General features: G+C 32.1%; 1 protein-coding gene across 4 annotated transcripts in view; it reads right to left on the bottom strand.

Moving 5' to 3' along the window:
* LOC117177859 (RNA-binding protein Musashi homolog Rbp6) overlaps positions 1–18,558 on the bottom strand; it is a 673,300-nt gene that overhangs the window by 306,982 nt on the left and 347,760 nt on the right. For all 4 annotated transcript variants that reach the window (XM_033368883.1, XM_033368884.1, XM_033368881.1 and 1 more), the window contains one exon: positions 7,455–7,496. In XM_033368883.1, coding sequence (XP_033224774.1) covers positions 7,455–7,496 — 42 coding nt within the window. The remainder of the gene's footprint in view (positions 1–7,454; positions 7,497–18,558) is intronic.

Below are 18,558 nucleotides of genomic sequence, written 5' to 3'. Positions count from 1 at the left end.
GGAATCTTTATAGCAGTACCCCGATTATCCCTAAATTCTTACATTTTATTTTAATTATACATATAGAATGAATCAAATATTGATATCAAATGTCTTTTCGTGTACTGAAACCTTCAAAAACCCCGAAATTAATATTTCAGGCAATATAAGATATTAGGAGTTCTCTGGTCGGGGCCCCATTAGATACAGACTAGATATTCTAATAGGCCCCCATCAGTACCCAACTTCAAATAGAGAAAGATGGACAAATTTTTGCACGGGTTATTAAGTGAACAAAGTGACATTTTTGGAAATTGTTATGAAAGTTATTTGATAACAGGATATAGATCAAAATATAATAATAATATTCTAGTCGTCAAGAAAATATTACAAAATAATTTAAGTAAAACGTGCATTCGATACGATGAATGAAGTTGAGAATACTTCTCTAACTTCGAATATTTTTCGTGTGGAAATCACCTGAATGCAAATATTTGTTAAAATAGTATTATAAATTGATCTTCTAATAGCTCAATATTATAATACCTTAATATTTTAATATGGTATTTAGAAAAAGATTTATATTTTATGTTTAATATTATAGAATCTGCAAAAATAGTACCTGCAACATTTTGGTAGAAAAACATACGGATGGAAATTACGATCAAAATGAGAAACATCAAGGCACACGCAATTTTTTACAATATTCTTAATTGTAGAAAAATGTACACAAATTAAACTTGTTTTCCTCGAAAACTTTGAAAACTTGATACGTTAGCGTTTTTTAGGTTACTGTCAAAATCAAAGTAGGAAATCAGTATATCCTTATATCAAATTAGGGTGAAATGTCTTATGGTAATGGCGTTTTGGGTGTCCTGATATTAAATGAAAGTAAATAGGAATAAAAACTAAAAAAAGAACTGGCAATTTTGTGAAAGATGATAATAAGTATTTATAATTAAAAACAAGAGTCATTAAGAGGTTCTAATTTATCATATTATTACTATGGGAGTTCAAGTTTGCTTTCAAGTATACAATTAATCATATATGCGTCGTTCAGAAAGGTTGGGCTCACATTATCGACGTGGAGTTACGTTTACACAATAAAAACTAGAGTTATATTTTTTATAGTATTATTTTCGCTTATCGCGTTTTTTTGAAATATGTTAAATTCATGCCATTATTTAAATGGAAAACAAATCACCCATTTGTCTTATTTTAGTACATATCACTCCAGACTTTTTTTCTAAAAATTATTTGAGTACCTGAAATAAGCCATTATATAATAAATTTGTTGTACAGTATAAGAAAATATAGCAGGATAAATTCTCGACATTTTAAGGACAAGTCGAATACTCTAAATTTTAAAAGAAGTCGCTGGGATCTTTTGAAATTATAAGTTCAAAATACCTACTTTTTGAACAAAAACATTGAGAATTGCTGAGTGCCATAAGCGCAAGTGTTATATATTTTCAAACTTGCAATGAAAATACAATGGAATATAGATTAAGTATGATTTTCCATCGAAATACCAAAATCTATAACTTTGACCTTTGTTCACAAAAATTTGAATATCTCAACGAATTACGAATTGCGATTAATCATCACACATAATTAAGAATAAAAAATCTTTGAAGTAAGGATGAAAGGTCTTTGAATGTCTTTAATTTTGTAAGATGTAGGCGATTTAATCTCTGAATAAGAATTAGAAGTTTCTGATAAAATAAAAAGGGATCCGACCGAAACGAAACAAAATACTTTCGAGATTTTCGTCGTTTTTCTATGCTGTCAAAAAATAACTATATCAAACCCGATTTAGGTTAAATTATTCAAAATACCGAGATCGTAACGAAAATTTTCAAATTATTGGAATCCTAGTGCATCTTATTCAAATATTAAACTACAGACGGGTAAAATATTACTTTAGAAATATCTGTTACTAATTTTTTTCTAATCTTTCAAAACGTGATAAAAGAAAAACAAAAGATTCAGTACTTTTTCTATCAGGGACGTACACTCAATCTCAAAAGTTGCCTATATCAAAAATGATTTATAAAATCGACAAAAAAAGATCTATTATTAATTTCTGTACATCCTGATGGAGGCTTCCAAGCACCCTTCATAAAAAAATAATTCAAGTTAAAATTGCTTATTTAAAAGTATTTATTTAAAGGTTTAGTTTTTCCTTTCTCTTTAGAGAAAAGTTAAAATTTTTATTTAATCCTAATGATCAAGGCCTCATTTTATTCTTCGAAGGATTCTGTAATTTTCTGATTTTATTTTTTTTAATTATTTGAGAAATCATACAGTTATTATTGTTATGAACAATCATAGTTTAAATTTTAATTTACACCACCCAAATACAATTGTGAAGAATTCTTCAAAGAAGAAAATGAGGCCTTGATCATAAGGATTAAATAAAAATTATAACTTTTGTCCGTAAAGAGAAAAGAAAAACTAAACCTTTAAATAACTAATGTTAAATAAGCAATTTTAACCTGAATTATTTTTTTCTGAAGTGTGCTTAGAAGCTTCCATCAAAATTTACATGAATTAATAATAGAACTTTTTTGCCGCTATCATAAATCAGTTTAAAGATATGTAACTTTTGAGATTTACTGTACGTATTGTACAACCTTCAGTGACGAAACAAAGCGAAAGTTTCGAACAATTTCCTAAAGATAATACCAAGTTCTGTACGAATAGAGTTGGGAGGCATTTTTACGAATAGCTATATAGGAAATTATTCATTTATACTATATGTAGTTACATTATTTCATTTTATAATAAAAAACTCCTTAAAAAAGTGAATTGATGAAAATATATGTGTAAATAAGTCGTTTCCTGCTAATTAAATCTAAGCAAATATGAAAGTAATTAATAAAGGATGTGTCACTATAATTCAGATTTAGAAAGTAATTACGTCATTAATTGATACAATAGAGAAAGAAATTAATAACTGACAGTTTCGTAATAACCACTACTATTTTTGTCATGTCGGAAGTGCCCTGTATCGTTTCCGTTAGGCCAGAAATTCAGTAACAAAGCAGTTCCGACACCCTTAGAATCGCGGTGGTCCGTGCAGAGACAACTGCGACATTTGACTGAACTTTGTGGTGAAACATTTCCTCCTAAAGTTCATCGTGTATGTTTCTGAATGGCGATATTCTAATTTCGGAATATTTAAAGATTATTAAATTACATACTTTTATTCAAGCTGTATCAGTTACTATATTTTTTATCATTGAAATAGATATTTCAATTTCAAATGACGCATAAACTCCATGAGGGTATAGTTGTTTTACATAATCCATTTTTCTTAGTGTTTACTGGCTGCAATCTCCAGCAATATTCTCAAAGTACATTTCGCTGTTTTCTATAGATACATTGCATAAGTACATTACATTGCGTGTCACTTTTCACTTTATGAAAAATCATATTCAGGCTTGCAGAGTAGGGTACGGGGAGCAAAATGAAATCATACAAATGTTGAATTTTGTGCTTCAGAGTTATCGTCTTTATTCTTTATACGCATACGAAGCTAAAATTATACACATACGTATATATGTATATATGTGTGTGCGTGGATGTGTGCGCGTTTGTGTGTGTGTGTGGGTATAGACTCCAGAAACATAGGAACATTTATATCGTTCTAGATGGAGAAGGTGGCTGTATTACTTTTTCACGTAGGTCTCGACCGAAGAGCGCATTTGATCTAGAATGCATTAGATGGGGAAACAAAACTGTAATGAACCGGGATGCGAAACCTCACGATTTATACCAAATGAATTTAAAGTTCTTGTTAATACTCTTTTTAGCCTGCTAAGCTTGATTTCGTAAATATTTAAACTAAGTTTTTAATTAAGAAATGTTTACTATTCCTCATAAGGTTTGTGATTATTTGTAAAGCTTGTCCTCGGCACTATTTTTCAACTTGGCCACTTTTATTATTTTCGGTCGATCGAGAGTTAGCGACCACAGACGTTAAGGGGTAGTGTTTTTTGTTATGGTGGCTCGCTCAGGTTGAATGGGCAGTATGCAGCTTTCTTTCGTCTGTTTCATTGCGACTTTCCTGCCGAGCACTTGTAACCTTTTTTCTGAGACCCAGTTCACAGCGCTGTAATTCTTAAGGGAATATTGATTATCAGATTGTGTTCCGACCCAAGAATTCAAAAGGTGTAATGCTTACTCTAACGTAAAATGTTCTAAATTTAAAAATAAGTGATTCTTGAACAATTGATAGTGATTTCGTCTTTTTAGGATTGTCGCGAAGTAAAGTGAAGCTTGATGTATGGATATTGCGATCGATCTTTTGGAGAAGGATCGTCGTCGTAGCTTCCGGAACCTACATCTCGGCTAAGTTTACAAAAATAACTAACATTTTTTATGTGACATATGTGAGAACTGAGAAGACTCGCGGATTGGAACTCGAATTATGGTTAAATTGGACTGAGTGAAGTGGTAATTAAAATCTACTAGTAGAATCTCGCTCAACCCTTTAAAATATCGGTGATTTTTCACTAATCTAATTTAGCATCTTCTTTCATTAACTTCAAAGTTACAAAATTTTCATAAACTTTATGACCGATATCTCTATTTCATAGAGTGCTCCAAAATAAGTGGCTGTTTGGATTTTTACGGGTGCTAATAAATACTCAGAAAAACGCCGATTCTCAAAAGTACGCTTATTTGGTGTTGTTTTGAGTTGCAACAAATATGAGACAGCGGAGAATGAGAATGCAGCTATGTCCATGTTATAGTTTCATATTTGAAGAAATTTTAATTTAAAGAAAAAATTTTTATTCAAGTAACCCTTCTGTTTTTTTGTATATACAGTAGAACTTCAATAATTTAAAGTGGCATGGGGCGCGGAAAAAATTTGAATTATCGAAAATTCGAATTCTAGAATAAATCAATTTTCAGGCGATATATTTTATTGAATAAAAAATTAGTAATAATAATTTAAGTTTATAATCATAATTATAAACAGTAATACATACTAATAAAATAAATAAAACAAATAAAAATATTAGACTGAAAAGACGCGTGAAAAGTCATTATATAATATTTTTAACATTGAAAGGATAGGAGTTTTGGCAGGGACCAACAAAAAACTTCGAATTCTCGGCGGTTCGAATTATATAAGTTTCACTGTATATATAGAATATCCAAATAAATAACACTTTTTTAATAATTTCTGAGTCATAGGATAGCAATTGTTCCTATAATTGACTGTAACACGTAAAAACACAACTTATTTTTCAAGTTTAATTTTTCATAGGAAATTAAGAATTAATCTATTCTATCTGGGAGTTATTTGTTTCATAGATTTCAGAATCGATATTTGCCGACTTATCGCAAGCTTTGGTTAAAGTAGAGTGAAATTTGTAGAGAATATTCTTAAACGTCTCTGAATGAAATTGGAAAAGGGAAGTTTAAGTGGTCAAAGAATTTACCATAAAAAAGGCGTTTGATAATGACAAAAACTGATCACTTTACTGTAAGTTCGATTGTAGATTAAAAGGTAAATACTTCATGCAGAATGCAGTAAACTGCCGAGTCGAATCCTGTTGGAAACTCGAAATATCAACTGACCCAAAAAACGGTATTTAGGCACACAAGTGCAATAAAACCATTAGTTACCAACTTGCAACAAAGAATGAAGTTGCTTTGATTATGAATCCTTAGGAAATATACACAGTTTTTAAATTTAACATTACTTTTACAAGAATCTTTTTAAAATTTCTGAGGTCCATTATAATCTAATAGTGGAATTTTTAACCTACATACATGAATTCGCAACAAAAAATTGAATAGCTGAATTTTAAATTGAAAAATTAATTCCCTACCTGAAGAGATAAATTTTAAAACCGTACAGATGATTTTTTAACCAAGAACATTAATTTTTTTCTAATTGAAATGCATAAATTTTCAACTAAAAAAGATCAGTTTTTGAACAAAAATAGAAACCGTATATTTTTAGTTAACAGATTAAGTCTTTAAAAAAAACTAATTTTGGTAAAAATATTGAAATTATCAACCAAAAAGACGAATTTTCTAAAAAGATGATAAATTATTAACTCAACAATATTATTTTTTTATCATAACAGTTGATTATTAAACAAAGAGTTGCATTTTTAACCATTAAAGGGAATATGTCCACCAAAGAATCAAGTTTCAAATCAAAAATATAACTGTCAGAAAGAACTGCAAAAAATATAAATGGAAGATCGAGGCAAATATATAACGAACAAGAATATTATATAAGGGTGGCCACAGAACTTCATTTTCTAAATTCCCTAATTTTTTCGTGACAAATTTTTAACTTTCCTTCAGCATTCAAAGACCAGAATTTTAATCTTTATCCTTGACTGATATTTAAAATGCCTCTTATTTTCTACTTATTCTACTTGAAAAGATTTTTTCAACATTTCTTAATTTGCCCTGATTTTTCCTAACCAAAAACATTTCCTGACTTTTCCCTGATTTCCAGATCTTTTCCTAGTCAAAAAGCAACCCGGAGTGAAACTATAGGTTCCTTCTTCAAGTACTTTCACCAAGTAATGGAAATTTTATTTGATATTCGAATTTAATTTGAAAATATCCCTATAATGATGAAAGAATCTGGTCAGACCAAATTATGTTGAGCTCTATATCCTACATCTACTGAACTTCAATTTAAAATAAATGAATCACGAAAGTAAATCCAAAGAACTTTTCTGCAGAGAGAATTTAAGAAATCGAAACCGAAGCGACCTTAAGCGGGATTGAATAGCAGTATAAATTAAATTCTAAAATGATTTAACTTGACTCGACCAAATTCCACTTCGCAGGAACATCGTGTAAAGTATGCAATCTCGCATTACGCCATTACGCGACACAAAAGGTGAAAACGTTGGGCGGTTGTAGACACAGGATTCGTAGGGGGAAAAGAGATGACTGAAAAGAGCTTTCATGGCACGAGAGAAAGTAAGGGATAAATGATCGCCGTTAAGGAAGAGAGAGACGGAGAAAAAGTGAGCGAGGAGAAAGGGTACAATTAAAATTAGCGCAATTCAGTCAGTCTCCAGTAATTCGCGTGTCTGGCATTTATATTATCAAGCCACGCACATTTCTCTCTCTTCCTCTCCGGCTCTCCATTTTTTATCGCTTCTGCAGTTCACAGACATAGCTTAGCAACTATTTGACTATACTTGTGGAGCGCGGAAATCATTCTGGGTTTTAACAGAGAATTAGGGATGATTGCTCTTAAGATCAGGGCATATAATTTAACACATCAATCACCTATTCTACTCCCCTTTTGGGAAAATAAGCCAGACTGTTACTTAAATTACGCTAGTAAACGTTCAAATAGTCAATGTCTAAAATGATTAGAAGAACAGATAACAATTCTGAAAAAAAATTTTAAGCTTTCAAATAAAAATAAAAAAGCGACCTTTTTTAAACTATATCTGATCTACTTTTGAAAGACTCACCTTTGGATGTGTTCTCCTCGGAAATGCTACCTTTGGATCGATCTGGAACAGAAAAAGTAAAAATTTAAAATTAAAAACCTCGTTACCAAACCCTCACTTATATATGAAACCGCATCAGAAATAAAATCGCTGTCAGCTGAGCTGTAGAAATGCATTTCTCGGGTAGGAAAGCAGGTCTCCATTCAGTCAGGAGAATTTTGAAAAACGACTAACGACTACCCTTCGACTAATAAATCTTCAGTGGCGTATGAATTTTCCATGTACTGTACATTTCCCCGTAATTACAAGAACGCACTAGCTTTAAATCTTGCCACAAGCACATGGTAATAAACACCCGTACGAGTACCGTAAGGCGATATTCGCAGCGCACTGTTTTCCCAGATGGAACTCCCATTACAATTCATTACCACGTAACAAAAAGAATTCGCTTGAATACTTACTCTCGGCAAATGAAATGGAGACACAAGGGAAGTTTGCCGAGAAGAGGAAAACAGTGAGATTCAGCTAACCGAAAACTCTCTTAGTTTCCTCCTGCCTATAACCGCCCCTCTTTGCACCCTCCCCCAATCCGCTCACGAGCCGAGAAACCCGGACGGAATGTAACCGCGCCTTACGTTCTACGTGTCTAAAAAGCTAAAACCTCACTCCACTCCCGTTCTCTTTATTTTTCTCGCACGCTTGGCGAGAAACAACCGCGAAAAACTGGTGAATTCCCAAAGCAGCTGGTGTGTAAATTTTCAGGCGAAATCGCTGGGGCATTTGAGCCAATATCTTCATGAACCTAAAACAGTAGCGAATCCGAGGTATTTTATTTGAATTCGAAATTTTATCCAGCACGAGTTTAAGATTTAGACGGAAATTGAAGAGACTATTGTACCTTACTTTTTTCAAAATATACATATGTATGATTGTATAAATCACTATCACGCCCTGTGATCATCCACGGTTGAATTCGACTTTTATTAAAAGTACTTGCAGTTACTTGGACGTTTTACCAGGGTGAAAGAAAACAACATAAAAACCTAATTCCCGAGACCAACCAATTTTTCGAGTTTGAGTATAAATGTTTGATATAATCGAGTATACACAGTCATCTTCGGCGTCAAACATCTCGCGCGATATTAGATGAAAGCAGTGAAAACATGACCTAGGCGTACCTCTCAAACGGCTACTCATCCTAATATTAGTCGGACTTGAGATGGATTCAAGAAAAACAATAATGTTCCTGCAAAAAGATTCTTTTTGAGACAAATGAAAACCATCTTAAGGGTGTTGGTTAAATCCGACTTTGATTTTCTTGTGATGGGTACGGCACTGGCTTAATATATATTTTTTTCCGAAGGATTTGAGAACGAAAGAAAGAAAACTTGTAGAATATCCAAGATTTTGTGAGATCTTTGAATCAATAAAATGTTGAAAAATCAAACCTTTTATTAAGGAAATCATTATTTTCACAGCAGATCTTAATTTTGCGAAAGACAGATATTAGCGGGTAGCAGACGACAGCATTTGAACAGTGAGAATCGCTCTCAAATTTACTTTTTTTACTCACAATTCTGTCTTCATAAAAGAGCTCTGGAACCCAATAACGTTTTCGAAGGGCCACGTCTTGATGATCGTGATTCTAAATTTTGAGAAATATGTCGAGAAATTGAGAAAAATGCAGAATGAACTGACATGTCCTATGTTTGTGTTGTAACTGCATTTGTGATCAGCCACCAGGCTAGCTGTCAACTTCACGCCAAGGATCTCTCACAATTCTGGATATTCGACAAGTTTTCTTTCTTTCGATCTTAAATCGTTTGAAAAAAATATATATCAAGGCAGTGCTATACCTATCTAAAAAAATCCGCCCGCTTTACGTGCATATCCTCCTAGCGTGCTGCGCGCGCGGGTCGCAAGTTCGAGCGCGCCTAGGGCGCGCGGCTGTTGGTTCTCGCGCTTCGCGCTCGATAATATGTTTATCTCGCGCTCCACGCTCGATAATGTATTTACCTCGCACTCGGTCTTTGTATATTCCTTACACTTGTGTACAGATTTTTAAAAACTAAAAGTCAAAATATCGACAACAGTAATTTCGTGATAGTGACTTCATTTTTGTTGAAGCTCCTTCAGCTTTAACGAATACATTCCCATCACGTAACTCGTGCTTCGCACTCAAATTTGTATCTCAACCTGTATATCATTTCCATAAATGTATATTATTACAATTCATAACATGCATTGACATTAAAACAGACGTAGTTTCATTGTCTATTTTTAAAAAATGAGCATTCTTTAAAAAAGTTTGTTATTAAACATTTTACTGCAACTTCTGCCGGTTTTTCAAAAACTGAATTTACTCATTTCCAATTTTATTTTCACGATTTAAACTTAGAACATACGTTCGAAACATCAGCATTACCTTTTTTCAACTTCTAAATTAAATCCCTACCTCAGTGACCCACAAAACTTCGATTAACGAGGGTTTGGGGGTGGGGGTGGAAGGCGATTAGTTTCAACCAAGGGTCATTGCTGGTGAGTGCTTCATGCTGACAAGTTCAACCAACCCTCAGCAGCGTTGTGTTAGATGGGAGTTCATATGATCTCATTTTCACATTCCCCGTCCATTAGGTTTTCAATTTTTTATAAATAAACATACAAATATCACTTTCCATAATATATAATCCATGATATGATTTTTCATAATCATACGCTTTTTCTATTTTTATTGCAAGAAATTTTATGAACAAATGCAGTAATCAGGCATTTTTCGACAGAAAAATTCGTTTTTTTCGATGTACATTTTTTTAATTCGGAACTTTATGATATTTGTAGCAAAATTCATAATTCGTTAATTAATATTATGATCTTTTAAACAAATGCATTAATCGGGTATTTGTCGGCAGAAAATTTCGGTTTTTTCAATGCCAGTCTTTTCAAATGGGAACTTCATCGGATTTTCAGCAACATTCATAATAAGTTGAAAAATTTTATTATTTCTTTAAACAAATTTGACGAACAAATACATTAATCAGGTATTTGTCTACAGACAAATTCGTCTTTTTCTATGTCAACAGTTTTAATTAGGATATGGTAAAAAATAAATTTTCCATCGAAAGATGCTCGAATAATGCATTTGTTTATTAAATTTGGTTTTAAAAAAATATATAATCTATCAACCAATTATGAATTTCGCTGAAATCATCATGAACTTCCCAATTAAAAAGACTGAAAAAAATTGTTTTTCTGTCCACAGATGCACGATTAATGCATTTGTTTTTAAAAATCATAAAATGTGTCAACTTATCATGAATGTTGCCGAATTTATTATGAAGATCCCAATTAAAAGTCTGATATCGAAAAAAAAGAGTTGTTCCGTCGACAGATGCCCAAATAATGCATTTTTTTTATTAAATCTGTTTTAAAAATCATAAGATTAATCGACAAATTATGAATTTTGCTAAAATTATCATAAATTTCCGAATTGAGAAAAATTGACATCGAAAAAAATGAAAATTTCTGTCAAAAAATTCCTGATCACTGCATTTGTACATTAAATTTGTTTATAATGTAAACAATTATAATCAGAAGAGAAATTTTTTTGTATATTTTCTAATATTGGAATATCTTTAACTGATGCTATTTTATGCAACTTAAGCGATTTTAACCATTATCCTGTTATTGACGAGCACCGGGAACGTCAAATAGAAAAAGGCCATTTTTTCGTCATATTTGTTTATGTATAAAAGAATTGGAAACCTAATTCAAAAATCTGGCTAAACAACTCTCTTATAAATCTTGCTAGCTTTTTCTCCAGTTTTTTTGTCCAAATCGGTGAAGCTTTGTCATTAAAAAAAAGAAACATTTTTCTTTTCTTGACTTTTTTCCATATCGTGCGTTATTTGACTTAAAATGTTGAGTTTCGTGTGTTTTTGGGAATTTTGTAAATGCTATAACTCTGGTAAATTTTAGTTTCATAGAAAAAAGTCATAAGGATAAATTGTTCCTCTGTTTGAATACTATGAATATCCGTACAGAAAATTTTTGAATTTTGAAAAAAAAGTGATCTCAAAAATTTTCATAATACGCTCACTTTTTGAATTCTCATCAAAAATGTCTGGCTAACGAACTTGACCTTTACTTCAGGACACTAAAATAGTATACCAATCTGTCAATTCTTTCGGAAGTTATTGTGCTGACAAACTTAAAATCTACAGACCCACACACACACATACGCACGCAAGCAGACTCTTTCGTAAAAACCTGTTTTTTGGATTCAGGGGATCTCAAAAGGTAGAAATTTGACAAAAACGAGGGGGGGGGGGTCAAATTTTATACAAATCTAATATCTTCTCTTGATGAGAATGTAAAACATTCAACGTCGGATTTAAGGAACACCATTAATCTTAAATTAAAAAGAAAATGCCATTTGTCTCAAAAAACAACCTTTTGACACAAGTGGAGAATATTTTTCTGAGTGTACTTAAGAATGCTCTTTAGTGACATAAAGGCTAAATTCTTTTATGTGTAAACGAGGTACTCTCGTTCAATTTGATTGAATTTGGAACATGTGTAAACATTATGAATCAGAGTCTTTAAAAACTGATGCTATTTCAGGGCGATTTCACTAAAGCCGAAAGAGCGCGAAGAGCGCGAAGATCGAAAAACAACAGTCGCACGCCCTACACGTTCTCAAACTTGCGAGCGAAACTCTTTTAACAAAATATAATTCACAAGCACGAAATTACAGTTGTGGATGCTCTGATATTTAACTTTAAAAGGCCTGTGTACAAGTGTGGGAAAAAGACAAAGAATGAGCACGTAGCACGAGGTAAATACATAATCGAGCGCGAAGCGCGAGACATAACAGTACGCGCCCCAGGCACGCTCAAACTTGCCAGACGCGCGCACAGCGCACGAAGAAGATGGGCCCGAGTAGCGTGCAAATTTTTTAATAACAAAATAGTCCATTTAATCGTCGCCGATGATTGTATTCAAATTTTGATTCTTCAGCCAAGGCATATAAATGAAATTTTCTACACTATTAATCTAATCGGAGTTGAGTTTTTCGATATCGCTTATTTCGATGATAGAAATGATTATACCTACATAGTACTAAGTATTTTTAAAGCTGAAGCAATTCCGAGAAGATAATTTAACATCGAAGATTTATAAATAAAGTAGCTTAGTTAGCTTCTTAGTTAACTTCTTAATTAAATAATTAAATTAGTTCTCAAGCAAAACTGATTTTTAACTTTCTTTTGTAGTGATTCGACGATTTCAGATTTTCCGCCATTACGAGTAAGTGTGATACGTGTCAAAAAATCCACTAAAATATCAATTTCACAATATTGTATTGTCGCAACTCTAAATTAAATATCTACTTATTTTTATAATGTATGTTTGCCCTGAGTTTTTATAATTTATAAGAATATTTTAGAATATACAATTTTTGAAAATATTAATTTGGAATGACTTTAAGTTATAATAAAAAAGGTGTTGCCTACACTCAGAGAAATGGTTGGTTGGCACACGCATTTTTTGTTGGATAAGGAATAGTTGGTTAGAACGTCTGTTCAAACTGTCAGGGCAGCCAAGTCCATTGGCTACAGTGACCAGTTATAATTTTTGCGTGTTAATTGGCCGTTGCAGCAATGCATTGGGCCCCCCAACTACCGAAAATTTAGCACAGCCAACTAATTGGCCGGTGGTTCCAGATTTGTTTTCCTGGTCTATTGCGCATGCGCCAGGGTCTCTTTGGGTCCGCTGGGTTGACAGGCACATGACTCATGATGCCAAATGCAATCATTTAGTGCGTTTCGTCTTAGATTTGGAGTACGCGAGTGAAGTATTAAAGTGGAATTTGTGCTTTTGAGGTTATCAGCGATGGAGGTTGTGATGATTTTAATTTTCATATATAAGACCTGTGTTGTGCGTGTGTACATTGATGCAACGTAAGGGTTATGTTTTCTCGGGTTACATACAGGTGAATTTCTTATTTTATTCTCTTAACAGTAAAATAGCATATTAATTTGTAGAAAATACAGCTGAAAAATTATTTCATTTTCATTACAAATTTATCAAAAATTAAAATATAAAAAGGTTCCACCTGAAATAGGTGAGCAAAACAACAAAGTGGCACGGTGACAATTTAAGCAATTATTATAACCGAGGTAGTTGCATGAGGCAGCCATCCCGCCGCTTCACCGGACCAACTCAGTTGGCTGGCACAACCAACACTACCGTATCCATTAAAAGTGGGTGCCTCAGCCAACTAAGTGGATGACGCCCCAGCGCCCAACAAAGTTGTCCATAGCAACCAACTTACGGATCAGCCTATCCAATCATTTCTCTGAGTCTATACGTACGGACAGTCAGGAGCAGTTGAAACAACTACAAATTGAAGTTTTTGAAAAGCATCTCAGTTTTTAAGAATATTTGAGTAAAGAATAACTACTCACAGCTACCTTTCTGAGAAATAATAAGAGATGGAATCATTATTTTGTAATAAAAAATTAATAAATAATCTGTTTTATATTTAAAATCTTCTCTTTATCAGGCTAACTTCCGTTATGATATACTTACTAATCCCTACACAGAGGCTATAAATTAATACGTTTGACCCTGAAAATCTAGGTTAAAGTTGACATTTTTCGACTAAAAATGACTTTGCGGGGGTTTTGCGGGATGCTGACTGCGAATCTAAAATCAAAATGTAAATTGAAAATGACGGATCTAATATCGCGGAACAGCATTAAAAAACTTGATTTAAAATTCATACTTGGGTGTTTTTCAGGTCGTCGATTAAAACCTGAAGTCAAAATTTTTAAATGCTGAAATTTTTTTAAAACTATTTTCACAGTGACATTACTTTTATTTTTATAATTTTGCTCCACTATATTAGATCAGTCATGTTGACATTTTAATCTTGTAATCGAAATCAATGATCCGAAAAACATCCGTATAGTAATTTTCAGACTTATCTATTTTGTTTTACAATTTTGGTCCGCCATATTGTATCTGATGTTTTTAATATCGACATATTAAGTTTGGATTCGAAATCAGTGACCTGTAAAACCCGCGATAAGTAATTTTTACTCATATTGATTTGTGTTCAAATTTTGATCTTTATTTTTAAACCGACTTTCGTAGAAATCATTCGTAACATTAAGGATTAACATAGTACATTCCCTTTTAAGTTTATCAGATGAAGGAATTCCTAGGCTAATTCAAAGCCCGGATCACTTCAAATAAAATATCTGCGCTTATCTGATATCCAATATTATATATTTCAAAAAATGTCAACTTTAACGTAGATTGTCAAGATCGAACATATATATTTTCTAATATTCTCCGTATTTTTACTCCATATCGTAGTTATTCTTCTCTAAATTTCAAAAATATTCGTCCCTCTAGGCCATTTCTATAAAAAGCTGTATGATTTTGTCGCGAATTTTTTCACTTTATTCGACAGTGCAACACTGTCAGCAAATAGTCTTTTACTAAATGGGGGCGTCCAACTTAAGACCCTTGTTGCCTTGAGGCTTATCGCTTTCATAATAGAAAGAAACTTAAATCATGATTTCTGATTCCTGATTTCTCATTCCCATATTTCTCATTTCATCATCTCTGCAGTATCTGCAATTCGCTGGCCGAGAAGAAAAAGCGCGGAATTCGTTTTCTTAACAGTTCCATTCGGATATGATCTTTGGATTAAAAGCGAGAGGAAAGGAAATTTTAAAAACATTCTTGCTTTCCGTCGACGCTGAAAGCTTGACGGGCGCTATCGTCTGCGACGTGCGAGCGACCGGTGTGAACTTTGCCGAGGGGGATTATGCAAACGCGGTGTCGGGGGCGAGGGTGGTCTGCAGACGATGGGGTGGGGAAACTGTGGGGTTCCTGCTTGTCATTACCACGTTCATGGCCTCAGCCGGAAGCTACGTGTTCAAACAGAGAGAGAGAGAGAGAGAGCTTGCCTGGAACTTACTTAAAACTGGTTCTCAACACTCAGGGCGACACGCATCAGAGGTTTAGGTAAAGAAAACCTTTAAGGAGCGATCCATCGACCAATGAGCTACTCGGAAAAAGTTTCTTCGCTTTAGTCGAAGAGAGTACTTCAAAGCTCAAACGAAACCGCATCTCGCTATTTCCCATGTACACCTAAGAACTTGCCGCAAAAGCCTCTTCCCTCCATGTGCCTTTAATTAAATAATATATTAAGTCACATGTCATCTTGATGAATGAGAATGCTTTCAAAATACACTCTGCGAACATTAAGCGCAATTCCGCCATCAATAGTGAGAACACATGAGGGAACCCCCCTCCTGTGACTATTTACTATATTCAATTTTGTGTAGATGGTGTAGAAATGAGTAGTGATGGGGGTGGGGATTATAGCGTCGTTCTCACTATCCGAGAAAAAACGTACTCAATAGCAGGATTTTTCTTTGGTTGCCTAGAAAAAAGATTTTGGTTGCCTAGAAAAAAACCCCCTTATATTTACAAATATTCTTTTTGTTTTGAAGACTTTGTTTCTCATGAAATAAGCATTTTTCTTAAATATCCAGGATTAAAAAGTACAACACTTCATTGTGAAAATATTATGTTACATTTAATGATTGGAAATCCGATCTAAATAAATATTTTGTAGCGATACATATTATATCTAGAAAATCTCATAATCATTGTTGTTGCAAATCTGATTGACCTTATATTACTGGAAGATATTTTATATATTTAAATCGATATTTTGAAAATTAAATCTACGCATAATTTCATTTATGAAAAATATCGTAGGAAACCTTATAAATATCGAGAAAAATTTATTCTTGTTGATACTCTTGTGCATTTTAAATATAATTTTTGAATTATCTAATAAATTACTGTAAATATCATACATATTTTTATGATATGGCTTTTCGCTGGAAATATCTAGTTTTTCAGAAGAATTTTAATGTAAAGTAATAATTTTTTGTTATTCTTTTTACCGTGTAGTGTTTTATACCAAAAATTTATATAATAAAACAAAAATAATTATAATGTGAACAATATTTAGGATCCTAAATGTTTTTTATTAAGTTATCGTTTTTCCTCGGAAATTAGTGTTTTTAAGAATATTAAATTATATTTTAAGAAAATTAATAACTTTGTAAAATTTTACATCAGAAATTGATATTTTTAACAAAAAATGATAATAGCTAAAATAAGATTTACAATTTTAAAACTGTTTTACAGTATATGAACAGTTATGAATGGCGACTAATATTTTAAAACAAAAATCAGTATAATTTAAAGGTTTATAATTTTTATAACATTTTAGGTTACGTTATAACGTCTAATACCAAAAAATTAGTATTTTAAAACAAAAATGATTATAATTTAAAGAAGATTTAGAATCCTATATTAGTGTTTTTCGTCTGAAACTGGTATTTTTAGTAAAAAAAAATCTGCCCACTGCGCGGAAACATTCTCATAGCAGACTATGCGCGCGGCTCACTTCGCTCGCAAGATTGAGCTCGACCTTTATACTGCCCCCAAGTTTGTGAATAGACATTTTAAAATTAAAGGTCAAAGCATCGACAAGAAACTATAAATTGGTTATTCGCATTTCCCTTTAGTTAAAGATCCTTTGAATTTAACAAACACGTTCTTATCACGTATCTCGTGCTTCATAATCCATTTGTTCTAAAATCCAAACATTTCTTCTAAATATAAAATGTATTCTCTATTTATTTATCTACCTCGGTCCGGGACTGCTTATATAATATTGCAAAATAAAGCACAAATTATATTTTTAATGATTACATAATATTTGTTCAATTTTTAATTTTAACTACCCTGGAAAAAGGTATCTTTTCATTAAATGTATATTATTACAATTCTTAATATGCATTAATTAGCATTGATGTTCAAATAGACGTACTTTCTTTGCCTTATTTTTATGATCAAAAAATAGTTGGTGCTCTATCAAAAACAAAAACAATTTTTTTATTCAACACTTGATTGCATATTGTGTCGCTTTTCTATAAATTTAGTTTATTTAATTTTCAATTACATTGTTTAACAATTTAAACTAAAAAATACTGACCCAAGCGGAAAGTTGCTTCAAACAAATTTGTAGATATTATTCCGGGGAAAAATGCTGTTAAATGGACTTTTGCCTTTTCATTTTTTTTCGAACCTTGAGCCGTTTTTCTGAAAACTTAATGAATTTCACAATTAAAACAAACAATGCAATACAAATCAGTGATAAATTTGTAGCTCTTTCCGGGTCAAAAACTTTTGTACATTAATTTCTTTATTAGCTTGTGTTACTTTTCAACAAGATATTTGTTTTTTTTATATTTTTAAGCTATTTTTATAACAAAAATTTTAAACCAATTTGTGGGGGTTTTACACAAATTTATCATTTTATTTTTAATATTGTTTTTCACGAGTAAAAGAAACTATACTTCTTATCAGAAATTATTTGTTAAAAAATTTGTAGATCTTTTTTAAGGTGCAAAAATTGTTTCGAATAATCTTTTTTCGTATCTTTCACAGTTTGACCACAAAAAAGGATTATTGATTTTGCATCTATTTTTTGTGTGGTTAAAACCAGAACCATTGGTTAAAAAATGTTGTTTAAAGAATTCAATCTTTCTTTTTGATTCCTAAAAATGCGTGCCAAAATGCAACTTTATTCGATTAGTCATTAAAAAGTTATCCGGTATGCAGGCGACAATGACAACAAGAACACGACAGATAGACAAACACCATCGTAAAACCGGTTTTTCGGATTAATGGGGTCTTGTACCGAGGAGATTTAAAGATTATTTTTTGAAAAAGATTCACCATTTTTTAACAAGTTTTGGTTACGTTAAAACTCTTCACCGGAAATCGATGATTCTAAATAAGAAGCATTAAATTTAAAAGAAAATGTCAAATCTTAAGCAATTTTTTGGTATGTTGTTGAAAACTCACTAAAAATGTCTAAAACTGCTATTGCTAATAAAAAATCCTTCGATTACAAGGAATATTTATAACCATTGAAAAATAATGGGTTACTTTCATTTTTTTCGTCTTAAATTGGGCTTTCAATAAAAAATGCAACGGGTTAAATTGCCTATATATTTGACAAAAA

The sequence above is a fragment of the Belonocnema kinseyi genome, chromosome 8, assembly GCF_010883055.1.
Source record: "Belonocnema kinseyi isolate 2016_QV_RU_SX_M_011 chromosome 8, B_treatae_v1, whole genome shotgun sequence".
Classification (NCBI taxonomy): domain Eukaryota; kingdom Metazoa; phylum Arthropoda; class Insecta; order Hymenoptera; family Cynipidae; genus Belonocnema; species Belonocnema kinseyi.
This window is presented reverse-complemented; position numbering and strand designations above follow the sequence as displayed.